Source organism: Monodon monoceros, unplaced genomic scaffold (genome assembly GCF_005190385.1).
Source record: "Monodon monoceros isolate NGI ecotype Baffin Bay Population unplaced genomic scaffold, NGI_Narwhal_1 Super_Scaffold_13, whole genome shotgun sequence".
In the NCBI taxonomy this organism is placed as follows: Eukaryota; Metazoa; Chordata; class Mammalia; order Artiodactyla; family Monodontidae; genus Monodon; species Monodon monoceros.
The window spans coordinates 58097637-58120183 of record NW_021703769.1 but is presented as its reverse complement, the minus strand read 5'-3'; the positions used below and the strand labels follow the sequence as shown (position 1 = coordinate 58120183).

The 22547-nt window shown below is 41.3% G+C and overlaps 1 protein-coding gene across 2 annotated transcripts in view; it reads left to right on the top strand.

Annotated features, from left to right (window-relative positions):
• The window catches only part of ZC3H7A (zinc finger CCCH-type containing 7A), a 34907-nt gene extending 13984 nt beyond the window's left edge, over positions 1–20923 (top strand). The window contains exons 4-23 of one of the 2 annotated variants that reach the window (XR_003793111.1): positions 524–721; positions 1898–2056; positions 2294–2374; positions 2466–2504; positions 3151–3184; positions 3670–3953; positions 5311–5515; positions 6614–6678; positions 7237–7423; positions 8080–8241; positions 9563–9759; positions 10042–10142; positions 10572–10753; positions 11161–11237; positions 12352–12485; positions 12897–12940; positions 15580–15688; positions 17340–17473; positions 19063–19226; positions 20011–20914. Coding sequence is in view for 1 of the 2 variants with exons in the window: in XM_029220292.1 (XP_029076125.1) it covers positions 524–721; positions 1898–2056; positions 2294–2374; positions 2466–2504; positions 3151–3184; positions 3670–3953; positions 5311–5515; positions 6614–6678; positions 7237–7423; positions 8080–8241; positions 9563–9759; positions 10042–10142; positions 10572–10753; positions 11161–11237; positions 12352–12485; positions 12897–13002; positions 15580–15688; positions 17340–17473; positions 19063–19226; positions 20011–20200 (2808 nt within the window). In the remaining variant the exon portion in view is untranslated. Of the gene's footprint in view, positions 1–523; positions 722–1897; positions 2057–2293; positions 2375–2465; positions 2505–3150; positions 3185–3669; positions 3954–5310; positions 5516–6613; positions 6679–7236; positions 7424–8079; positions 8242–9562; positions 9760–10041; positions 10143–10571; positions 10754–11160; positions 11238–12351; positions 12486–12896; positions 13003–15579; positions 15689–17339; positions 17474–19062; positions 19227–20010 lie in introns of both variants that reach the window. The other variant, XM_029220292.1, reaches the window with a different exon arrangement.
• The last annotated feature ends 1624 nt before the right edge of the window (positions 20924–22547 follow it).

Here is a 22547-nt window from a genome sequence, read left to right as displayed (position 1 = left end):
TCCATAAAAATGTGGAGAAGTTCAACCTCGCTGGTAATCAGATACGCAAGTAAAAAAGGTTACCGTTTTTCACCTAGAAATGTGTAGATTTTATGTGTGCATGCTCACGCACGTGTGCACACGTGTTGGTGGAGGTGCTCTGAAGCAAGCCGCTGTAAGTATTCATTGTTGTTGCCTTTTTGGAAGACAATTTAGAAATACTAGTCAGAAGCCTTAAAATCCTCGTTCCACTTGTAGGAATTTAACCCAGGCACAGAGTTGGCAATGTCAGCAAATATTGACAAGGTGCTTTTGCAGCACTTCTCTTAATAATGAGACATTGAATTTTTTCTTGGAAAAAGCAAGCAAGACGAAACACTAGCTGAAATAGCAGTGACTTGGCCTGGATTTGATCATTTCTTACAACAGTGCTTCTTGCTCTGTCAAATTATTTCCTCTGAAGTTTTAGATACAAAAATTAAAATTTTCTTACACCCTGACTTGTTCCTTTAAGGGTTTCAAGTGGTAACTTTCTTTTTTTTAGGTATATTTACGTGCTCTTGTGAGAAATCTTTTTAACGAAGGAAATGATGTTTATCGGGAACGTGATTGGAACAACTCTATGAGCCAATATTCAGAAGCTTTGAGTATAGCTGATTATGCAAAGTCTGAAGAAATTTTAATCCCTAAAGAAATCATTGAAAAACTATATATAAATCGTATTGCTTGCTATTCTAATATGGTGAGTTGTTTTTGTTTTTTTTGGGTTTTTTTTTGCGGTACGCGGGCGTCTCACTGTTGTGGCCTCTCCCGTTGCGGAGCACAGTCTCTGGACGCGCAGGCTCAGCGGCCATGGCTCACGGGCCCAGCCACTCCGTGGCCTGTGGGATCTTCCCGGACCAGGGCACGAACCCGTGTCCCCTGCATCGGCAGGCGGACTCTCAACCACTGTGCCACCAGGGAAGCCCGAGTTGTGATTTTTAAAGCAATGTTTCTAGAGAGAAAAAAGGTTTTCAATAACATAGTATACTAGCGAAAGTCAGTTTCCTAATTTCAGTTTGTAAGAAAGATGTATTAACTGCTTTTAGAGTGGCCTCAAGCTTTGAAAAATCAGCTTTGGCCAAATGCTTAGGGATTTAAAAATAATTTGTTTCTTAGATACTGGTCCTTGGAGATTCCCTTTTGAGTATGGCTTTTGGTGGGGGGGTGTCTGCTCATAAAAACGTCAGCCTAGGAAGATACAGGTGTTCACAGATGGGTACAGGGTACCCATCAGGTATCTCTGCTGACAGTTTGCTTCTTAGTCAAGATTCTCTTAGGAGCTTTTTTTTTTATAGCACAAAACAGTAGTTAGCCTTCAAAAGAATTAACACAAGCTCTTCACATGTCTGAACTTAGAAAGCAATATTTTGATGTGCTTATAATTTTCACTATAGACATTTAGTAAAATTTAACCATGAATTTAAGAAAAGTATCCATGTTGTCACCTAGTTCTTTGCTAACGAGCATTCATTGATGATTTGTTTTCTATAGTATATTCCTCCTCAACTAGCTGCTTGGGAGTTACATTTCCATTTAACATTTTAATGAGCTCCAAAAACGGTAGCTACAACTGGGAGGAAAATAGGACAGGCAAGTGACATGTGGGGGCCTCAGCCATACTTGGAAAGTTTTATTTCTCGAAGATCTGGGGTATTTTATGGCCAGATGTCTGGGTGGTGGGTACATGGGTAGCCACGATATTCTTTCTACTTTTGTGTATTTGAAATTTCATAATGAAAATAATTTTTCAAAAGACAAATAATACCACTAACTTACAATTTAAAGGAAAAGTCTGAATTTGTTTCCATTTGCAAGGAGACATCATCACAAGACGTGAACTGTTTGATTGCTAACTTTATTTGGTCTTCCTCACCAGGGTTTCCATGATAAAGTATTAGAAGACTGTGATACAGTCCTCAGTTTAAATGCCAGTAACTGCAAAGCTCTCTATCGGAAATCTAAGGCTCTAAGTGATTTAGGAAGGTACAAAGAGGCTTATGACGCTGTGGCAAAGTGCTCCTTGGCAGTGCCTCAGGTATGGAATTTATGTTTTAGTTCATTCATTTACATCATAACCATTTTATTGATTCTGTGTAGAGAAATGGCCTTAAAAAGTTACATCTTCCAGCCAGCCACCCACCTGCTGCAGTTGGGAATAATTGCCCATAAAACAAGTGTCTTGACAGAGTATAAGTTAGAACTGTTTTGCCTCTTTGTCTTTACAGTTAGTAAATATAGCCCTCCACTAATCATATATTCTCACTTTTTTCAGGATGAACATGTAATAAAACTAACTCAAGAACTAGCTCAGAAATTGGGATTTAAAATAAGAAAAGCATATGTGAGAACTGAGGTAAGGTGGAGTTCTTTCCGTAAGGTATTTGTTTTGTTTTGTAGCTTGGAGTCAGTTCTGGTTTTAAATTAGCTTCTTAATTTTCTTTCAGCTCTCACTAAAAACAGTTCCTGGGGATGGGGCTACAAAGGTAAGGTTATTACTCTTGTAAGAATCATAATAAAAAAAAAAAAGAAGAAAAGATAGAAGCATTAGTAGTTTTGTTTCTAATATTTTTGGTTTGTGTCTATTTTGAGACCTTTTTATTCCTCAAACACAAAAGTGGCCAGAGCTTCCTGCCCTAGAAAAAGAAAACAAACAACTCAAGTAATATCTGTTACTCTCCGTCAGCATTTCCTGAAGGCCAATGGAGCATTTTACAGGATTTTAATAGATGTTAGGTTTTATTAGAAAAAGTGGGTCAGGGCCACATACTAATTTTAGGAGTCATTGGGTTAAACATAATTAACAAGTTGTTTTTTAAAGGTAAGTCTTCTTAGAGCTGTGACGATGCCACTGTGAGTTGGGGAGAGAGTGGTGGCTAGACTAGTCCCTCTGGAACTAGAAGGCTCCTGACCATCCTTTGAGAAATACTGGGCCACAAGAAGCAAGTGCCAGTAGGCCAGCACCGCTTAACGCCATTTTACAAAGGTTTACATGTTTTGTTTATTTCTGTCTTAATTGGAAGGAGGTCAAATGTGAGAACCTGCATTGCTCTCCTAGAGTGAGTTTTATAGCTTGCTTTATGGTTTAGAGTCCTGAAAATACTATGATCTATTATTTGGTTTAATTTCTAGGCTTTGAACTGTTCTGTGGAAGATATTGAGCCAGGTACGTTTTCACACACATCCTTTTCATCTGAAAAGTGCCAGCCTCAGACGTTATGTACATTATAGTGTTGTCAAATAAGATTGCTGTGTGGTTATTAGTATTAAAACAAGAGTAACTTCAGAAACCCCCTCTGTGCCTCTGGATGTGCCAGTGAGTGAGTGACAGTACTGGATGTCAGTGAGCAGTCATTCGATACCCGCTGTGGCTTCACCACCCTCTAGTAGCTCCATCCAAAAGGGGCCTAGGAGTTTTGAGAAAGAAGGAGAAGTTTTCACAAGTCAATATATCTATTCCTGTGCAAAACAAATTATTTTTAGGATTACTTGTACTCTTTTATTTGAATTGCTTTCACTGTTGTATCTATTTATTTTTATATTGCTTTCGTATTTTCACCTAGCTCTTCATTTTTTCTGTTGTTGTCTATTAACACTAGTATTACATAGATACACTGAAAATAAGTGAGTACATGTCCATCCACGTTACAGATTTATTAACTCCGAGGCAAGAAGCTGTTCCTGTTGTTTCTATACCTGCATCCAGTTTTTCTCACCAAGTTGGAAATGAGCTGGCCTCAGTTCCCATTATGCCCTTAACTTCTATTTTGCCACTGCAAGTGGAAGAGAGTTCTCTGCCATCGACAGTGTTGGCAAATGGAGGAAAGATCCCCTTCAGTATGCCGGAAGCGTTTTTAGATGATGGAGATATGGTCCTTGGAGATGAAATAGATGACCTCCTTGATTCTGCACCTGAAACTAATGAAACTGTTATGGTAAATTTCAGTGTGATTCCTTTCTTCTGAAGGCAGGCTTTTTTTTTTTTTTAATCGTAGTATAACCTGCTAGATATTTTTAGTATTGACTATAGAGTAAGCTTTGGGTTTCTTGAAAATTACTTTTGTCGTTTTCCAGTGGTAACTGGCTAATTTGGTCATTTCTTTAAATAAAAAAGGGAAGCATGCTAGGAATCACATATTATGGAAACGGTAAATTTAACTTTCTGACAAAGAATAGGCATTTGACATGTAAGGCAAAATGAATTCATGGATTAAGGACTTCTCATTCCTTAAGGATAATTCTCCTGTAACCATGTATCATAAAGCAAGTGTCAGCAGACTTTGGTCCACAGGCCTGATCTGGCCCGCTGCCTGTTTTGTATGGCCCACGGACTAAGAATGGCTTTTAGATTTTTACATGGTTGAAAGAAAAAAATAATAATAATATTTGAAGACACATGAAAATATTTCATGGCACTGTAGTAACAGAGTTGACTAGTTGTAACAGAGACTATGTAGTCCACAAAGCCTACAATATTAATATCCAGCCCTTTATGGAAAAGTTCACTGACTCCTGCCATGAAGTATATTAAAATAGTGGCAGCAGTAGGATGATGGCGGGGGGGAACCTCAGAGCTGGTTTCCAGGGTGGGTGAAACCAGCGATGTCCCCGTGGAGCTGACAGAGAGAAGATGTAAAAGGCAGACAGATGAGGGGTTGCTTCCTACCACTTTGATCTTGGGCAGGTTATTTCACCTTTCAGTCCCTCTGTTTTCTCATCTGTACCGTGGCAGCCCTAGTAGGATACATCTCAGAGGGTTAGGAGGATTAAATAGATGGTATATGATTTATCATAGTATAAGGCACACGGAAGCTCTCCAAAAATCCTCGCTCTGTGGGGGAGGGGCAAGGTAGTGTTCCATTTGTTCTTGTGAGGTTGTACGTTCACATCTCCAGAAAGATGGTCCCCGCTTTCCCAGGCTGCTCCAGCTCCCTTCTCTTCAGCACCCTTCCTTCCACTCCAGCCCCACACACATCCTCACAGTTCCTCTTTGATGAAGCCAGCTCTCACGTAGGGAATCCTATGGAAGTTTTGAAAATGAACCATGAACGTCTTATTTGGATTACAGCAATATTAGACATCACATATCCATCCTTTTTAAAAAGTAGGCTTGAGAAGAAATCAGCTCTGTAGCTTGGATTCTGCCACTGAGTCTTGATATTGATTTCAACTTTGTTATGTAACAAAATCACCCAGTGAAGTAATTTGTTTTTATATGCTGATATTAAAAGCAGTTTGGCCCGCTTGGAACTGAGTTTCATGGACTTTAATCCGGTCTTGTTTCCTCTCCAGCCATCAGCCTTAGTCAGAGGCCCCCTCCCAACAGCCAGCGTCGCTCCGAGCATCCCCTTCTCAGCGTCTCTTTTGGGTGCCTTGCCCATCGGTGCGAGGTATGCGCCTGCACCCTCCTTCTCGGAGCTGTATCCGCCTTTGACTTCATCCTTAGAAGATTTCTGTTCTTCTCTAAATTCATTTTCAATGAGCGAATCCAAACGAGGTAAGACTCCAGCCACTTATATAAACAGTTAACAGTTCATTTTCTAAAAAAGACAATTTGGTTTGACTGTTGTTTAACTAACTCCAGATAGTTGGTACTTGAATTATTTTTATTGTAGCTGAAAATACATTGTAGTTCTAAAATCTAAACCCTCCTGTTTTAAATTCACCTGGACTTAACTGTGCCATTGTGGAGATCAAGAATCAAAGCCCTGAGAGTAGGAATGTGTGTGGCACTGGTTTTTTTATAGGATAGTTTGTTAAGCTGGGTGTCTATTGTTTTGGGGGTGAAATGACTTTTAATGTGTTCTCTAAAAAAGGGATACCCCATCTAAAGGGTCTTGAAGACAGGTTATCCTTTTAAATTCTGAACTAGGCAAATACTTAGTTAAGACTAATTTAAAATCAGTGTTTAAAATGATAATAGGTCCATCTATTTTAGGCTTCATCCATTGAGCTCAGCAAAGTATGCCTGGTGCCTTAGTTTTGCAAGGGATTGCTGAGGTTTTGGCCTGACTCCTGTTTCTGTAATCCTAGGCTTAATATATACTTTAAACAATAACAATAAAAATCTTCATATTTTTGTGAGGCTTTGTTATGGTTAAAGGGATAAAAATCAAAATAATTGATTTAAAGATTGACAACTGAAGAAACTAAAATTTGTGGGAGACAGAAGGGCAGAGAGAAGGTAACTGAGTGGTAGACTAAGAAAAAGAAAGTAATTGAACTTTATTGATTTTCTTAATGTTATGATGAATTCCTGCTTCATATGTTCAAAAGGAGAGGCTCCTTTCCCATTTTGAATACGCATTATTTTCTTAGTCTTTTTAACAGTCCCACTTGGTAGGCCCTGCCTTAGCTTATGTCTCTGAAAATCACTTTTTATCTAAATTTGTTTGTCTAAGGGTTATTTATGCCCTTGGTTTCTAGAGGAGAGGAAAGACTCCATAGCCCTCTTTGGTGTCAATCATGAGCAAGAAAGCTTCTTGGAATTGGGATGGGAAAATAACGTGGGAAGCCACAGTTAGCTACTAAGCCCTGATGTTCTTATTACATGATTAGAATGAAAAGGTCTGTTGAAGTTTTTTTATTATTTTAGATCTGTCCACCTCAACTTCTAGAGAGGGAACACCGCTTAACAACAGTAATTCTTCCCTTTTACTTGTAAGTGCCACTTCCTCTTTTGTAAATACGTCGCTTAAATTGCAAATAGGTCTTTTACTTAAGTAACTGAGTTATTTGAATGAACGTGACCAATCTCCCTGAAGTTTTGTGTGTGCTGTGGGAAAGAGTGCTAAAATAAGACTCTTCTGGAACATCCAGTAATAAATGCTTTGTGTTTAAGGCTGGATCTGTCATAGCAAATTAATCACAATCGTAGGCAGTGTAAGAGGCTTTAGCACAGCTTGAATGACAAGGAAATACAAAATCAGGGCGTGAAAAACGTGTTGGCTGATGAAGCAGAACAACTACCCGTCACTTATAACAACTCACGGAGCATCCAAAAAAGTGGGGGAGGGGCCTAGAGACCCAAAAGAGAGGAAAATGTAGAAGGAAATGGTTTTTAAATAGAAACGCAGCAAGGACAGAATAGTCCCAACTTCAGTCTGTGCAGAATGTCTTATTTTTCAGATGCATCTGTTTCCTTCTTTAGTGATAGTGCAATATTTGTTGGCTGTTTTTTGTTTTTTTTGTTTTTTGTTTTCTTAATTCTTCTTGCAGATGAATGGACCAGGCAGTTTGTTTGCTTCTGAGAGTTTCCTGGGAATGTCAAGTCACCCTAGGAATGACTTCGGAAACTTTTTTGGAAGTGCAGTAACTAAACCACCTTCTTCAGTGACCCCAAGACATCCCCTTGAAGGAACCCATGAACTGAGACAAGCTTGCCAGATCTGTTTCGTAAAATCAGGTCAGGACCAAACAAAGGAGCAGACAGGATTAAAGCAGTCAGTAACCTGAGAGTTCTTAGGAATTTGTAGATACCTGTGGAAACACCAGCCCTTGTGATTCTTCAATCTCTGAGTTCTTTCTAAAGAAGCAGCAGTTATTGATTAGGGACCTTTGGAGTCTAATAGGATAGGCCGCTGCTCTCCTTTGATAAAATTTTATGTATAGAATCACATGGAATAGAATATTTACCTGACCATAATGTTTGTGAAAATTAAAGTACTTTCTGTTGGATTATTTCATATCTTTACCCCTAAGTCAAGTGATACGAACACAATTTATTCTAAACTCGACCCAAGTTAATTTTCTTTCTTAGTTGCTTATTTAAATGCGTTCTTTACCTTTAAAAGCTATCAAAACTCCTATGCTAATAGTTAAATAAGGGTTATGTTTTGGGAAGACTGGTGTTTTGTCCTGATCTTTGTTTTGTCTGACAAACAGCACGAAAGGCAAAAGTTACTTCCATAGCTTGTTTACATTTGGGGGTTATGAAGATGGGATTTTTAAATGGGAATTTAATGATCATAATCCATCTGCTCACATCTGCTTATAAATGCGCCTGTAAAATGAAATGATACTTTTTGTGCATATGAGCAATCCTTTTTACATCTTTTTCAGGCCCTAAGTTAATGGATTTCACTTACCATGCTAATATAGATCACAAATGTAAGAAAGATATTTTAATTGGTAGGATAAAGAATGTTGAAGATAAATCATGGAAAAAAATACGTCCAAGACCAACAAAAACAAATTACGAAGGACCTTATTACATATGTAAAGGTATATGCTATAATTACTTAATTGGTGTACATCACCTAAGCGGGAAATGATTTGCTACATTTGTTATAATGGTTCCAGTATTACTGTAACTAAAAGTGTTTTAGATAGTTAACAGAAAGTTCCTTGGATTGAGACATTAGTATTTTTTATATCATTTTCACCTTTGTTTTTAACTTGCTGTCTTGTGGGTGTTTTATAGTTATTTATGGAAATGGGGATTTCCCCAGGTTTTAAACAGAAAACTATCTCAAACTTTGGGTTCTCTGACATGGTCTAAACAGAATCAGAACACTGAACTAAGGCTTTGAAAATGTTGCTCTTTTAAGTTATTTTTGAGAGAACTTAGTATTTTCATTTTTATCAGACCACTTCACCTGAACGAGCTTTGAATGTACCTAAATGACTTTTCAAACTTAGGTAGAGTACATCCGGGTATCAAGGCTTTTTTTTCCCTGTCTGAAATAAAAATAATTTAGAATTGTGGTGCTGGTTTTTTGGTTTCTTTTTTAAGAGTTAATACCATCCCTACATTGTAATATGCGTATCATGGTTTGAAGCTATCCATGAAGTGTTATAAAAATTCAAGTGATGCCCTAAGCGTGTTGTTTTTTAAAAAAAAAAAAAAAAACTTTTCTGATATTTTGTTGTTGTTGTCATAAATTCATTCATTTGTTTATTTATTTTTGGCTGCGTTGGGTCTTTGTTGCTGCGTGTGGGCCTTCTCTAGTTGCGGCGAGCGGGGGCTACTCTTTGTTGAGGTGCGCGGGCTTCTCATTGCGATAGCTCCTCTTGTTGCAGAACACGGGCTCTAGGTGCGCGGGCTTCAGTAGTTGTGGCACGTGGGCTTCAGTAGTTGTGGCTCGTGGGCTCTAGAGCGCAGGCTTAGTAGTTGTGGCACACGGGCTTAGTTGCTCCGCGGCATGTGGGATCTTCCCGGACCGGGGATCGAACCTGTGTCCCCTGCATTGGCAGGCGGATTCTTGCTTTTTGTTTTTTGGGTTTTTTTGCGGTACGCGGGCCTCTCACTGTTGTGGCCTCTCCCGTTGGGGAGCACAGGCTCCGGACGCACAGGCTCAGCGGCCATGGCTCACGGGCCCAGCCACTCCGCGGCATGTGGGATCTTCCCGGACCGGGGCACGAACCCGCGTCCCCTGCATGGGCAGGCGGACTCTCAACCACTGCGCCACCAGGGAAGCCCTGGCAGGCGGATTCTTAACCACTGCTCCACCGGGGAAGTCTCCCTAAGCGTGTTTAATATTCATTGGCTTTGAAAAAACAACGGTCTGCGTTTTAAATGTCTTTTAATTCCCTGTCTTTCTAGATGTTGCTGCCGAGGAGGAATGTAGATATTTGGGCCACTGCACATTCGCTTATTGCCAGGAAGAGATAGATGTCTGGACGCTAGAGCGAAAGGGAGCATTCAGCAGGGAGGCTTTCTTTGGTGGCAACGGAAAGATCAACCTTAGCGTGTTCAAACTGCTCCAAGAGCATCTTGGAGAATTTATATTCCTTTGTGAGGTACTTTATCCATACCTTACTTTCTGCCGTGAAATTGGTGGTAGCTTCCTACCCGCAAGCCCAGAAGTATCAAGTACTTAGCTCTGGTCCTGCCATATGATAAAGCATCTGCTCAGCAATGGTAGCCACTGCTATTATCCAAAAGAATACTGTTAAGACTTCGTACTTACTGAGTGTTATTTGGTGTAAGCATTGTAATGTATAGGTATGTACATCATAAGCATGGCACGGAAGTTCTATCTCATATTATGTTTTCATGATAATTCTTCTTCTCTGTTTCAGAAATGTTTTGATCATAAGCCTAGAATGATAAGTAAAAGAAACAAAGATAATTCTACTTCTTGTTCTCATCCGGTTACAAAGCATGAGTTTGAAGACAATAAGTATGTTGGTAGTTTCTAATTTTTATAGTGACAACACAGAGTCTCTTTTTAGATCCAAATAAAACCGGAGTAGTATCCGCTCAGGCATTCCCCCTCCCCTTTTGTTGTTGTTTTGAAAGATGGTGACTATTTTTAAATGGCTGATAGGTTTTGCTGAGAATTTTAAAATGAATTATTTAATTGAAATTTAATACAGAAAAGCAATACTGATTTATAGCTTCTCATGACGTGGATTTAGGTATCTTATAGCTTAACATATAATTATCCCCTCCCCTCCCCAGTAAAACAATTGCATACAGTGATTTATTTTTTCTGATAAAGATTTAACATGTATTTTCAGTCTAGAACTTTACATTTTATATGTGTATGTACATTTCTTTTAAAGCTATGGCAGAACAATAGTAAAGTGTCACTCCCTTTTCCTCTTAGGTGCCTTGTCCACATTTTGCGAGAGACAACAGTAAAATACTCCAAAATACGTTCTTTTCATGGTCAATGTCAGCTTGATTTATGCCGACATGAGGTTCGATATGGCTGTTTAAGGGAAGACGAGTGCTTTTACGCACACAGTCTTGTAGAATTGAAAGTCTGGATATTGCAAAATGAAACAAGTAGGTTTGTGTGTGATTGAGAAATGTCTCCCCAAGAGCGTCAGGGTTTATGAAGTGGTATTGGAGACCCTTCTCCAACAACTTGGTGTGGCAACACTGTTGATTTTATCCTGAGCTTTAAACCATGTAGTCACTTCATCTTTAGAGTGGCTTATTTTGAGTGTGGTCTTGTATAAGTAATTGCTGATACAAGTTCATGTATGAAGTATGGAATCGTGAGGAAGAAAGATTCCTCGGAAGACACCAAGAGCTATATTTGTAAATATTCCATTTTGAAGGAATAATGTGATGTTCATTCTTGGCAACAGATTATGCCAAGTGGGGTTAAAGAATCGAGTCTGACTGTGCCTAGATTGGTGGCCTGTTATTGTGTAGAGGACCTAAAAAAAGGCTTCTGCGTTTCCCAGGTATCTCGCATGATGCTATTGCCCAGGAATCTAAACGATATTGGCAAAATTTGGAAGCAAACGTACCTGGAGCTCAGGTATTTTTTCCTGTGTACTTTCTGCGTTTGGGATCCTTTCTGGAACGGCCTAATTGATGTTAGTTGTTGGCAGATGCAGTTAAAACTTACATACAGTCCAGTTACTTTCTTAAAGTTTATTGAGTTGATTAATTTTTTTTAAATTTATTTATTTATTTTTGGCTGCATTGGGTCTTCGTTGCTGCGCGCGGGCTTCCTCAGGTTGCGGCGAGCGGGGGGCTACTCTTCGTTGCAGTACACGGGCTTCTCATCGCAGTGGCTTCTCTTGTTGCAGAGCACGGGCTGTAGGCGCACGGGCTCAGTAGTTGTGGCATGTGGGCTCAGTAGTTGTGACTCGCGGGCTCTAGAGCACAGGCTCAGTAGTTGTGGCGCACGGGCTTAGTTGCTCTGTGGCATGTGGGATCTTCCCGGACCAGGGCTCGAACCTGTGTCCCCTGCATTGGCAGTCGGATTCTTAACCACTGTGCCATCAGGGAAGCCCCAGTTGAGTAATTCTTAATGTGAAAAAAAAATTCTGAATTTTAGTTGATCATATAAAAGAAAAAAAGGCATCCCATAATACCCACCAAACATGTAGGATAGGGAATTCCCCGGAGGTCTAGTGGTTAGGACTCTGTGCTTCCACTGCACGGGGCACGGTTTCGATCCCTGGTTGGGGAACTAAGATCCTGCAGGCCGAGCGGCATGGCCAAAAAAAGACTGTAGGATACAGTTTTCTTATTCAGCTTAATTGGCAAAACAGTTGGGGTCTCGCGCTGTGGGGATCCTTGGAATAAGGAAGGTGGATTGTGTTTGTAGTTTTGCTTACCGCCCAGCCAAACTGCTTTACCCAACTACCCTCCTTCCCCTCCCTGCCAAAAATCCTAGTCATTAACTCCAAAGCTGACTTTCATAAATTGAGGTTTGGCATCTGTAATCTGCTTTTATCATATTCTCTTGCATTTGGGTGGAGAACTGGAGATTTTAGGTATCAGATCATATATATATAGTGGTCAAATCATCAAACCAGAAAAAAACGGAAATTGTATGCTATTATGAAAAAAAATGCATGGTGATTGTGTTCTCAGAAAACTGGTTTTCTGTTAAATTAAAACTAATCTTTTAATTATTTAAGGTACTTGGCAATCAAATAATGCCTGGATCCCTTAACATGAAGATAAAATTTGTATGTGCTCAGTGTCTGAGAAATGGTCAAGTCATTGAACCAGACAAAAACAGAAAATATTGTAGTGCAAAAGCAAGGCATTCGTAAGTAGTGTGTGTGTGGAAATAGTGCCTGATCATAATGATCTGTTTCATGGGTGTAAAATCATGCATATAAGAAAAAAGATTAAGACTTTGAAGAGAGCAAAGGAAAGTAGACAATTTAGGAATAATTGCAGAGCAAAAGGGAAGAGATTTTTAGAATTCAGTAGCTAAGAATTCTGCACACAGTTCAAGTGTTTTGCCTGTATTTCATCATTTCCGTGTTTAGGATTCGTAGGGAATGTTTGTTTATAATTATCGACAGGAAATGAAATGACAGAATCATAAGGCATCTCTTTTAGAAGGGTTGAGGAAAAAAATCTCTGGTCCTTTAGGTACAAACTTTGTACCTGCCCCTTTATATTATGCCTTTGCCAGTGTGTTTTTGTTTTTTCTGAACTCCATTTTTCTTAGGTGGACCAAAGATCGTCGTGCGATGAGAGTGATGTCTATTGAACGTAAGAAGTGGATGAACATCCGTCCTCTCCCCACAAAGAAACAAATGCCTTTACAGTTTGATGTACATACGTAATTTTTAAGCCACTTTTTTTTTTATTAGGCATTTCAAATCATTAGAAAGCAGTAGTAATTCAGATGGAAACTGGTACCCTTTAAATAATGCTCATCATGTTAATGAAATCGAAGTGGTCCTTTCGTTTTCCTTCCCCTTTTGAATATGTGGTTCTGGGACAGTGTTTAGATTGATTGGAATCGTATGAGTTACTGAGGAAAAGTAAGTAGACAATGAACTAGAGAAAAGTGATGGTCATGGCTCAGCTTATTTTCCAGATGAATTACTTTGGGAGCAAATGGGAGAGAATTTCATTTAAATTTGATTCCTCAACTTTGCTGTCAAACCCAGGGCCTTCTGTATTATTATGGATGCTGTTGATGAGTTATTTTTATCACACCTGTTTCCTTTCACTGAAGCAATGGACGCTCGCTAAAGGATGCCCAGCATTACAGGATTTTCTTGAAGTCACCCAAAGGAGAAACGCTCCATGTTAGAGCAATATGTTCCTCAAAAGCCCTTAGAATGAAAACACCAGACCAACTTAATGTGTGGGCAGCATTTCACTCACTAGGTAGCACGTTTCAACTTGGTCCCCCTGGTGCCTTACGTGGTCTTAAAGATGATTGTCTGGGCAAAGCCCTGGAGCTGGCCCAACTTGCCTCTTCACAAGAGAGAGGGTCTGGAGGGATTTCACTGTGCAAGGGACACTTGGAGCTGACAGGGCGGAAATTTTCTGCCGCAGCGGAGGAAGTATGGAGAGAGCCTTTTGCTCAGAGAAGCAGTGCAGGTGGATTGCAGAATCCCCATGTAATGAGGCTCCCTCTCCCAATTGCCAGAGAGTTGAGGAAGAGGAGGGTTAATTTCCCATCACCCAGGGTACCTTGCTTTTTGTAAAACTTATACAAGTTATAAGGACAGTCTTTGAAGGAGGTGGTGTGTTTGTGTTTATCCACAGTGGTTTCAGCCCCAGATTTGGGTGATTAATCCGTGGGTTATGTGGGAGGGGAGGAAGGTTTATTGGAACCATTGGTATCTTGTGCTTCAAAAGATAGTGGAGATTATGGGCGTATTCCTCAAAACTTTGCTAAGACGACTGGGAACAATTCTAGCTCATGAGGCAGCTGCCTAGGACCACTGATTATTCTCTCATCTTGTACATGGTGTTCTACCTTGCAATGTTACAGGAGCTTATTTCCTCTTTTTCCTACCATACTAGGTATTGCTAAGGGATCCTTTTTCTAAAAGAAGAAATAGTACTCTGTGTTTGTATGTGCGTAGACAGTGTGGTGAGGTGGAGAGAGCATGTGCTTCAGAGTCTGCCCGAAGGGCAAGTTACTCAGCCTCAGTTTGCTCATCTGTAAATGAGAATAATTGCATCCTAGGGAAGATACAGGAGATGGTGTTGTGTAAAAACCCAGCACAGAGCGGCCTTCTCCTTTATTTTCTCTTCTCCCTGCTCCTTATCGTTGAGTTTTGAAAGACGATGGTAAATGTCTACCTAGTAATACCTAAGTACTTATTGGGGATTGACTGGGAAAAGAATATAATACAGTCTATCACAAGAATGTTTTGTTGACTATTGACTTCATGCAGAAAATTGTAAGGGTTGCAGGGGTGGGGGTCCCTGACGTTGGTCCGAGGGAGGAAAGGAGCAGTGTTAAGTGTTGACTGCTTCTTGATTTTTAGTGAAAGTCAATGCTAAGCATCTACTGTTACGTAAACTAATACATAGGGCCAACTCCTGTTGAAACACGGATAAATTAAAATAGGCTAACAATTAATTGTACTAGGATTTATGCTCTATAAAGACAAGTACATTGATGATACCTAAGACTGAGCTCTTGGTGACGGCCGTTTTCCTAGTTCTTAATAGTCATGGGTCTTAGGGGAGTCTGTGTTCTGCTGATTGCTCTCACTTTATTTTCCTACCAGTACACTCACTGTATTTACTCTGTAAAGTAAAAATGCAAATAACCAGAAGAGGTATTATTTGAACGCTGTATAACTGGATGGCCTGGTTAGTGGAATAATTGTCTTTGAACAATGCATAGCTAGTGAATGATGGCCAAGATTAGCTGCCAGTATTGGTGATAAGTAAATGTCCAAGAGATTTTTTCTGACACTGTTTAGTACCTTTGGAGGAGTCTGCAGTTTCTTTATCGCTTCCCAAGCGCTGACCAGGGAGGCATCCTGGGTGTCAGGTAGGGGAGAGTAGGATCCTTCAGACTGAGGGGGCCAGAGACTTGCATTGCAGAGATAAAATGTTCTGCTGTGTTAAAAGCAGATACTCTGAATCAATGAGTTTGTTGACACTTCCTTGTAAGAAAATGTTCCATATTCCAGTTTCATACTTAACTTTCTTTTGGAAATTTTCTTTTGAAAAGTTTTGAGACAGAAAGCTTAATATCATCTCATGTATTGGGGGCTTATAGTCAATTTGAATAGAAGCAAATTAATCTCCTTTTAAAATTATGTTCTCGGCATCAGCATGGATAATAATATTTATTTTGCTTAAATGTAAAAATTAGGCAGTTTTACTAAGTGTACTCTGTCTTAAAGCATGTTCCTGTTTTTCTAATACAGCTGTGCAATCATATTGCTTCTGGGAAAAAATGTCAGTATGTTGGAAACTGTTCCTTTGCTCACAGTCCTGAGGAACGAGAAGTGTGGACCTACATGAAAGAGAACGGGAGTAAGTTGATGATTAACCGTGGCCTTGACACCCGTGAAATCTAGCTTGCCTGAAAGTCTCTTTCCTCTCTGTAAATATGCCAACTTACTGTGCACACAGAAAGCAGTCTGCGTTCTAAACCATTATACCATTTTATCAGTGAAGCAGAGTCTGACCTCCGATCATGTTTGCTTAGGTCAGATTCAGATACAAATACATAGGTCAGCATCCTCTGATGTCATAGGCGTGACTCATGGTCTGGGGAAGTTCATTCCTTCCATGAGCTCCTTTTGTGAACTGTCACCCCTGAATTAATCAGGTTATAATTGGAGGTCTCTTCAAGGAGCCCTTACTGGTAGAACAGGCCCAGATTCAAAGGCCCGAGGAGAGAATGTTTGTCTTGGTCAAACGTCAGGTTTATTGTGAGAGCCTTTGAGAGGAGCCTCAGACAAACTTTCACTTCCAACCAGAAAAGGTTTTGCTACCAGGATTATTGTTCTTCAGTCTTAAGTAAACTGATGGAAATTTACCGACTGCTTAAGATCTGTGATCTCTGGATTACAAGAAGCCATCTGATTTAAGCATGTCACCTATCGTATTTCAGCCATGTAAAAATGCAGTGACTTGTGTGGACAGGACTCCTTCTTGCTTGGAGTGGGGACATAGAGTTGGGCCTTACGGAAGGTGTCCTTGCAAGTCAGGGCTCTTGCAGTGATTCCTGCTACCACTGGTCTGAAGGAAGAAGAATTTCCTAGTTTACCTCTAATCTTAGAAACACTTAGGCAGGCAGTAAAGCCGAGTTTTGACCAGATCCTCATTACCAGATTTTTTTTTAAACTCAGTGGCTCTCAACTGGGGATGGATTTTGCCACACACACACCTCTCTCCCCTTGGGGACACTTGGCAACGTCTGGACATTGTCATGACTTGTAGGGCTGTGCTACTGGCAGCTAGTGGGTAGAGGCTAGGGGTGTTGTTAAACATCCTACACGCACAAGGTTGCCACTGACAGCGAAGAGTTTTCTGGCTCAGAACGTTGGCGGTGCTGAGGTTGAGAAACCGTGGTTTTATCGCTTGATGGTAATGCCAGCTACGCTTGTTCCAGTAGCTTGCAGCCACTGCCCAGCACCTGGTCATGGCTGTGTTGTTGTAAGTTGCACCCCAGCATGTCGGTCTTCTGGGACTGTGGCTCAACTGATAGGCTCCCATCAGGGTCAGAACCTCGGTCCTTACAGTAGGTTTCTCAGTAGACAGTGAGGAGCTGTGTAAGTAGCCTGTGTGGTTACAGCAGCGGTAGCAAGTGTTTAACGTGGGGCATCGTGAAGCCGTGCCGAGGCTTTCCTTTTCAGCAATGCCCTTGAAATGGTTTCTGAATTTTAAACACCCCCATAGTGTCTTGCAAATGCAGGGGGAAGTTAATCTTGAAAACTAACTACTAAAAAAAAAAAAGAAAACTAACTTTTGTGGTCTTACAGTCCTGAACTTGGTTCTTACCCCTGAGAGTCTGGAAATGGACTGTCTCTCCATGTCTAAATACGATCAGTTTCCATTGAGCCCTCTCAAGTTTCTTTTGAAAATTGCACCGACTGATACCGAAAGAGTGCGTGTTCTTGTGTGTATTTAAATGGCGTATTTAAATATTTGCTGCTGAAAGGAGTTCATTTTTCTTTAGTACAAGATATGGAGCAGTTTTATGAACTCTGGCTAAAGAGCCAAAAAAATGAGAAAAGCGATGATGTAGCCAGTCAGTCAAACAAAGAAAATGGAAAACAAATTCACATGCCGACCGATTACGCGGAAGTCACTGTAAGTACCCCAGGTTGGTGCCCCTCACCTTTGCTTCCAGGCCTTTCTTTTCTTTCCCACCTTCTCCAAAATCTGGCTCCCTCGCCCCCGCTCTGCCCTCCCCCTTATCTCCATCTTCTCTCCGTGCTGGCTCTCCACTGTTTTTAAGTCTCTTCATCCTAAAAATGGCTTTCCTGGATCTTCTTTCCAACTCTGGAGCCAGGAAATTGTGAGTCTGAGTCCTGCTTCCCTCTCCTTACTAGCCTGTGACACTGGGCAGGTTACTGACCGTCTCTGAGGGGGCTGCTTGTGATGGAGCCACGAAGTGTGATGAGCCTGCGGGTTTATCCCAGTGCTGGGCCACGGAAAGTGCTCAGGAAATGTGGGATCCCCCCTCCCCCAAGTCCTCTTGTTCTCTTATCACCATCCTGCAGTCTGGCCTCTGCCTCTGGGTTCTACAGAGACATTTAGTCACCTGTGGTCTTTTACTGTTTTGTCTGTCTTTTAAATGTTTCAAAACAGTGAAGGGGGTAGTATAATGACTGTCTTGAGCCCACCATCCCAGGTGAACCGATGTTAGTTTGTTGTGTTTGCTTCTGTAAAGTAAATAAAATGTCACAGGTAAAGTTGGAACCCTGGTTGTCCCCCTTTCCCAGAGGGACCAGATCCAGTGTATATTTTTCCAGGCCATGTTTACATATCTTGGACTGTTTATTCCTAACCTATTGCTCTGCCTGCCATGTTGTTTTTAAACTAACAGGCGTATGCGTTACTCTGCTCCTTGTTTCTTGTTTTGTTTTTCGTCCCCTCTCCACATTGAGTCATTCAGATGCGGGTCATGGACACGTCTTTGTGCACGATACGCCCTGTGAACTCTGCTTTCTCTGCCAAGGCTCAGCACTGATCCCCTCACCACCTTTTCTTAAGTACTACCAGGGTTTCCAGAGCCAGGGTCACCCCAACTTGCTGGGTCATGAGGTTGACCTGTCTCTGCGAACCTGTCCTTACCCAGTGTTACAGGGCATTTGGGAAATAGTCAATACTACTCAAACACTGCATGCTTGCATATGTGGAAGCACAGGGTTCCTAATGTGTGGGTCTCTGCCCCCAGGGTGGTGTCTTCCCAGCACGTGTACTTCCCTGGCCCCTGGCACAAGTCCTGGCCCATAGTAGGGGCTCAGTTCATGTGCAAGGATCGAGTTGCTCATCCTTCTGCAGTGAGCGAGTCCCGGGTTTTCACATCCTCTCTGCTTTCCCTCGTGGTATTAATCCTCCCCGGAATCCTTGTTTGAACCTGGCCCCTTGTCCTGCCGACAGACTCCCTTGTTTGCACACCAGCTCCTTGCCAGAGACTGCCTGGACCCCTGGCCCAGTCCATCGCCCCCTGCTCTCTGCTTCCTGTGTGCTGGCCACCCTCTCCTTGGTCCTGCTTTTGACTTTGAGTTTTATGTTCTCACCCAGCTTCCCCCACTGGACGGGCTCCCCAAGAGTAGAGTCTGGGTCTTAGGTGGAGTCGTTTCTAGTTGTTCTGGTGCCTGAACACATGTGACCCGTCAGGGGCCACACAGACAGCAGCCACTGACGGGATGCGTGTCTTCCGTGCACTCTAGGTGGACTTCCACTGCTGGATGTGTGGGAAGAACTGTAACAGTGAGAAGCAGTGGCAGGGCCACATCTCCTCAGAGAAGCACAAGGAGAAGGTTTTCCACACTGAAGATGACCAGTACTGCTGGCAGCACCGCTTTCCAACAGGATATTTTAGTATTTGCGATAGGTACGTGGGTCTCTTCAGTTTCCCACATGAAAACTGCTGACCTTGTGAGTAGACAGAGTATCTGGGTGATAAAATCTTCTAATCCTGGATGCTTGGATTTGAGCTCAAAGTTTAGTTGCTCCTTGAACATTTCTTCGCTCTTCTGCGTTACATGAAAAGATTCACTAGTCTGCCGGTACTGGTGTGAAAGTCTTAAAGATAACCAAATAGGGAAATAAGTTCATTCAGGCTTGCCCAAACGATCTCTGAGATGGCAGTGGAGATTCTCTGACCCTTCACAATAATCTTTCTCGTAGTAGATGTTCATCAGTTTTGAAACTGCCTTTGAATTATATTCCAAGTATAAATCTGGAACTTTCTCAGGTCAAAGGAAAATATTAGTATTTTAAGTTTACTTAGAAAATTTTTCAGTGAAAAGCTAGATCATTTTGAATTGCTCCTCATTTTGTTGTTGCTGTTTCTATTTGACTTCCAAACTTAGATCCATGTGATACAGAGAATTATTGAAGATATTTTTTACTTGCTGCCCCTTCTGATTTCTTTCCACTGCATCAAGGAGCATAGTCTTTTTTTCCCCAGCAATCTGTATTTTTCATTAAATAGTGCATTTAAATAGTTTAAAGTACTAATTATTGTAGATGTCAAGGCAATAAAATATTCATTTTTCTAGGATTAAGATTTCGAGCTAAAAGTTTAATGCAAACCATAAAGGTAGTGAAGAGCACATTTTAAAGATTTTTATAAACAACTGGTGGACGCTTACCAAGCTGACTTGTCCTAACAGGTATATGAATGGTACCTGCACAGAAGGAAGCAGCTGTAAATTTGCACATGGCAATGCTGAACTTCATGAATGGGAAGAGAGAAGAGATGCCCTAAAGATGAAGCTCAACAAAGCACGAAAAGATCACTTAATTGCCCCCAATGATAATGACTTTGGAAAATATAGTTTTTTGTTTAAAGATTTAAACTAATATGTTGGCTTTTATGTATGTTACCTAATCAGAGCATTGACCAGAAAAATTGAAAGTGTTGTAAGGCACGTAGCAGAGGAGCTGCAGATTTTCTGCTTGTATTGGCGTCTCTCGTCCCTCCTGAGCAGCAACCCACAGTAGGTAGGAAAACGGGCTGTTTGACAGGTCTGGCCAGGCTCTCACGGCATCAAATGGCAAAGTGACCGCTACTGGTTGCCATCTGTTGAACAGACTTTTGGATGAATTGTGTTGGGGAAGAGGATAAGGTTATGTTGAGAATGACTTCTTGAGTTGGTCCTTCAGATAAGAATCACGATGGTGAGAGAGAAACACTGTACTAGGATCAGAACACATGATGGATGAAGTTCTTCACATGTTTTAAGAGGAATAAATTTGTCTAATATAATAAAGTTTGCTACTTATCTGTATGTAGGTTGCTAAAAAGGATTTTCTTAACTCAGATTTTAAGCCAAATAACCATTTAACACTAGTATATGTTAAATGGGGTATTTTTCTGTATTTGTATGTTTCACTATAATAAGGGAATTGAGGATAATGTGCATTGAGAATATTTTGAAAAATAATCCGTTGACTCAAATTTTATTTCTTGGTCTTTTGCTGTTTAAATGATGATTTTGAAAGATTAAACTTGTACTGTTGGTATTGTGTAGTGTATGGACCAATACTGCCCGTAATAAAGACTTTATATATAGATGTCTTTCATTTTTTTGGTGTGGTCCTTGCCAGTTCCTTAAAGACTTGTTAAAACTGGGTACTAAAATCACAAGGTTAGTTTTTTGTTTGTTTTTTTTTTTTTTGGCCGCACCACTCGGCTTGCGGGATGCCAGTTCCCCGACGACCAGGGATCGAACCTGGGCCCTCAGCAGTGAAAGCGTGGACTCCTACGCACTGGACTGCCAGGGAATTCCCTAGATTTTTTTAAAAAACACTTTCATTTAAGCAATTAATGACAGAAGGCAAATTAGAGAGACATGGCAGCAACTTTCACTCTGTCCCGCTCTCCTCCGATTCAGGTTGCTAAGAGGCTTCTCTTATTGACTGACATGCTAACCCCTCTGGGGGCTCTTCTGTGTCTCATTCAGATGAATGCCCAGCAAGGGGACACACGGTCAGCTAAGACGTGGGCTGTGGGATTCCACAGACACGACTGTTTAGCACAGCGCCTTCTATAGGGCCATTTTGGTTGTTGAAAGACCACTGAAGGTGTGGTCAGGACGGGCTGGCAGAGACAAGGAAAGGGCTGAGCTGTCCTGAGACCCAGATCTACTCCTCACCTGGCGAGCTAGGGAGAAGAGTCACCGTCAGGGTTTGGGGGCCGCCACCTCAGGAGGACACTGCCAGTGCAGAGTCCCTGTTGGGGGTGGGAGTCAGAAGGAAGGGCTGATGGACTCGAAAGTCACTTCTTCATGACAACCTTGAGTCAGTGGGGTTTGGGGCAAACAGAAAAGGGTCTCTGTTCAGTGCGAGTCCAGCCTGGGTCGGGGGAGCATGGCTGCAAGTAGAGAGATGAGAGAGAAGCAGTGCCTTCAGCAGAACCAGAGGCTGCAGAGTGAAAGGCAAGCCCAGGGGACTCCTTGAAGACCGCAGGAGACTGGTTTCCCTCCATGAATGGAAGCCAGTTAGGACCAGTTTTATTTGGCAGGTGCGTTAGCAGTGTATCTTATTTGCCAAATAAGTAATCTGTTTCTGTAGAGCAGACTGGCAGTGTTATCATTCTGCTGGGTCTCCCTAGTCTGATAGCCTTTATGATGTTTTTCTTCTCCATCCTTCCAAACTCCTTTTATCCTTTTTTTCCAGGGAGAATAGATGTTAAAAAGCTGTCTCTGGTGCTCTGTTTTAGCTTGCAGTTTAACAAGTTGGTTGTCTTAACCTTTGGAATCTAGGCTAGAAACTTAAAGTTTGACCGGTCAAGACGAGAATTGTTTTCCACACCCACATCCCCACCTCAAATTCTCGGTGCCTGTGCTTTTTTGTAGTTCTCTGTGCTCTGAACTATCCTTTCAGTAAATTTCATTTCTGCCTAAATCATCCAGTTTTTTGCCTCATTTCGGCTAAGAACCCCCCTGGCCACAGCCTTGGTCTCAGCATCAGGAAGTCAATGCTAATTATTCCACGGTGAAGTCACACCTCCACCCTAGAAGCGAAGAGGAGAACGAGGTGTGAGGGGGGGAAAAGGGCAAGAAAAAAAAAGTATGAAAGAGCAAAACCCGAATATTAACAGCAGACAAGACTAATAACTGGCATGTCTACTTGGACATGTTTATCTCCATATCTCCTCCAGGGTGGACTTTTTTCAACATTTAACAAATTGAGATGCAATTTTTAT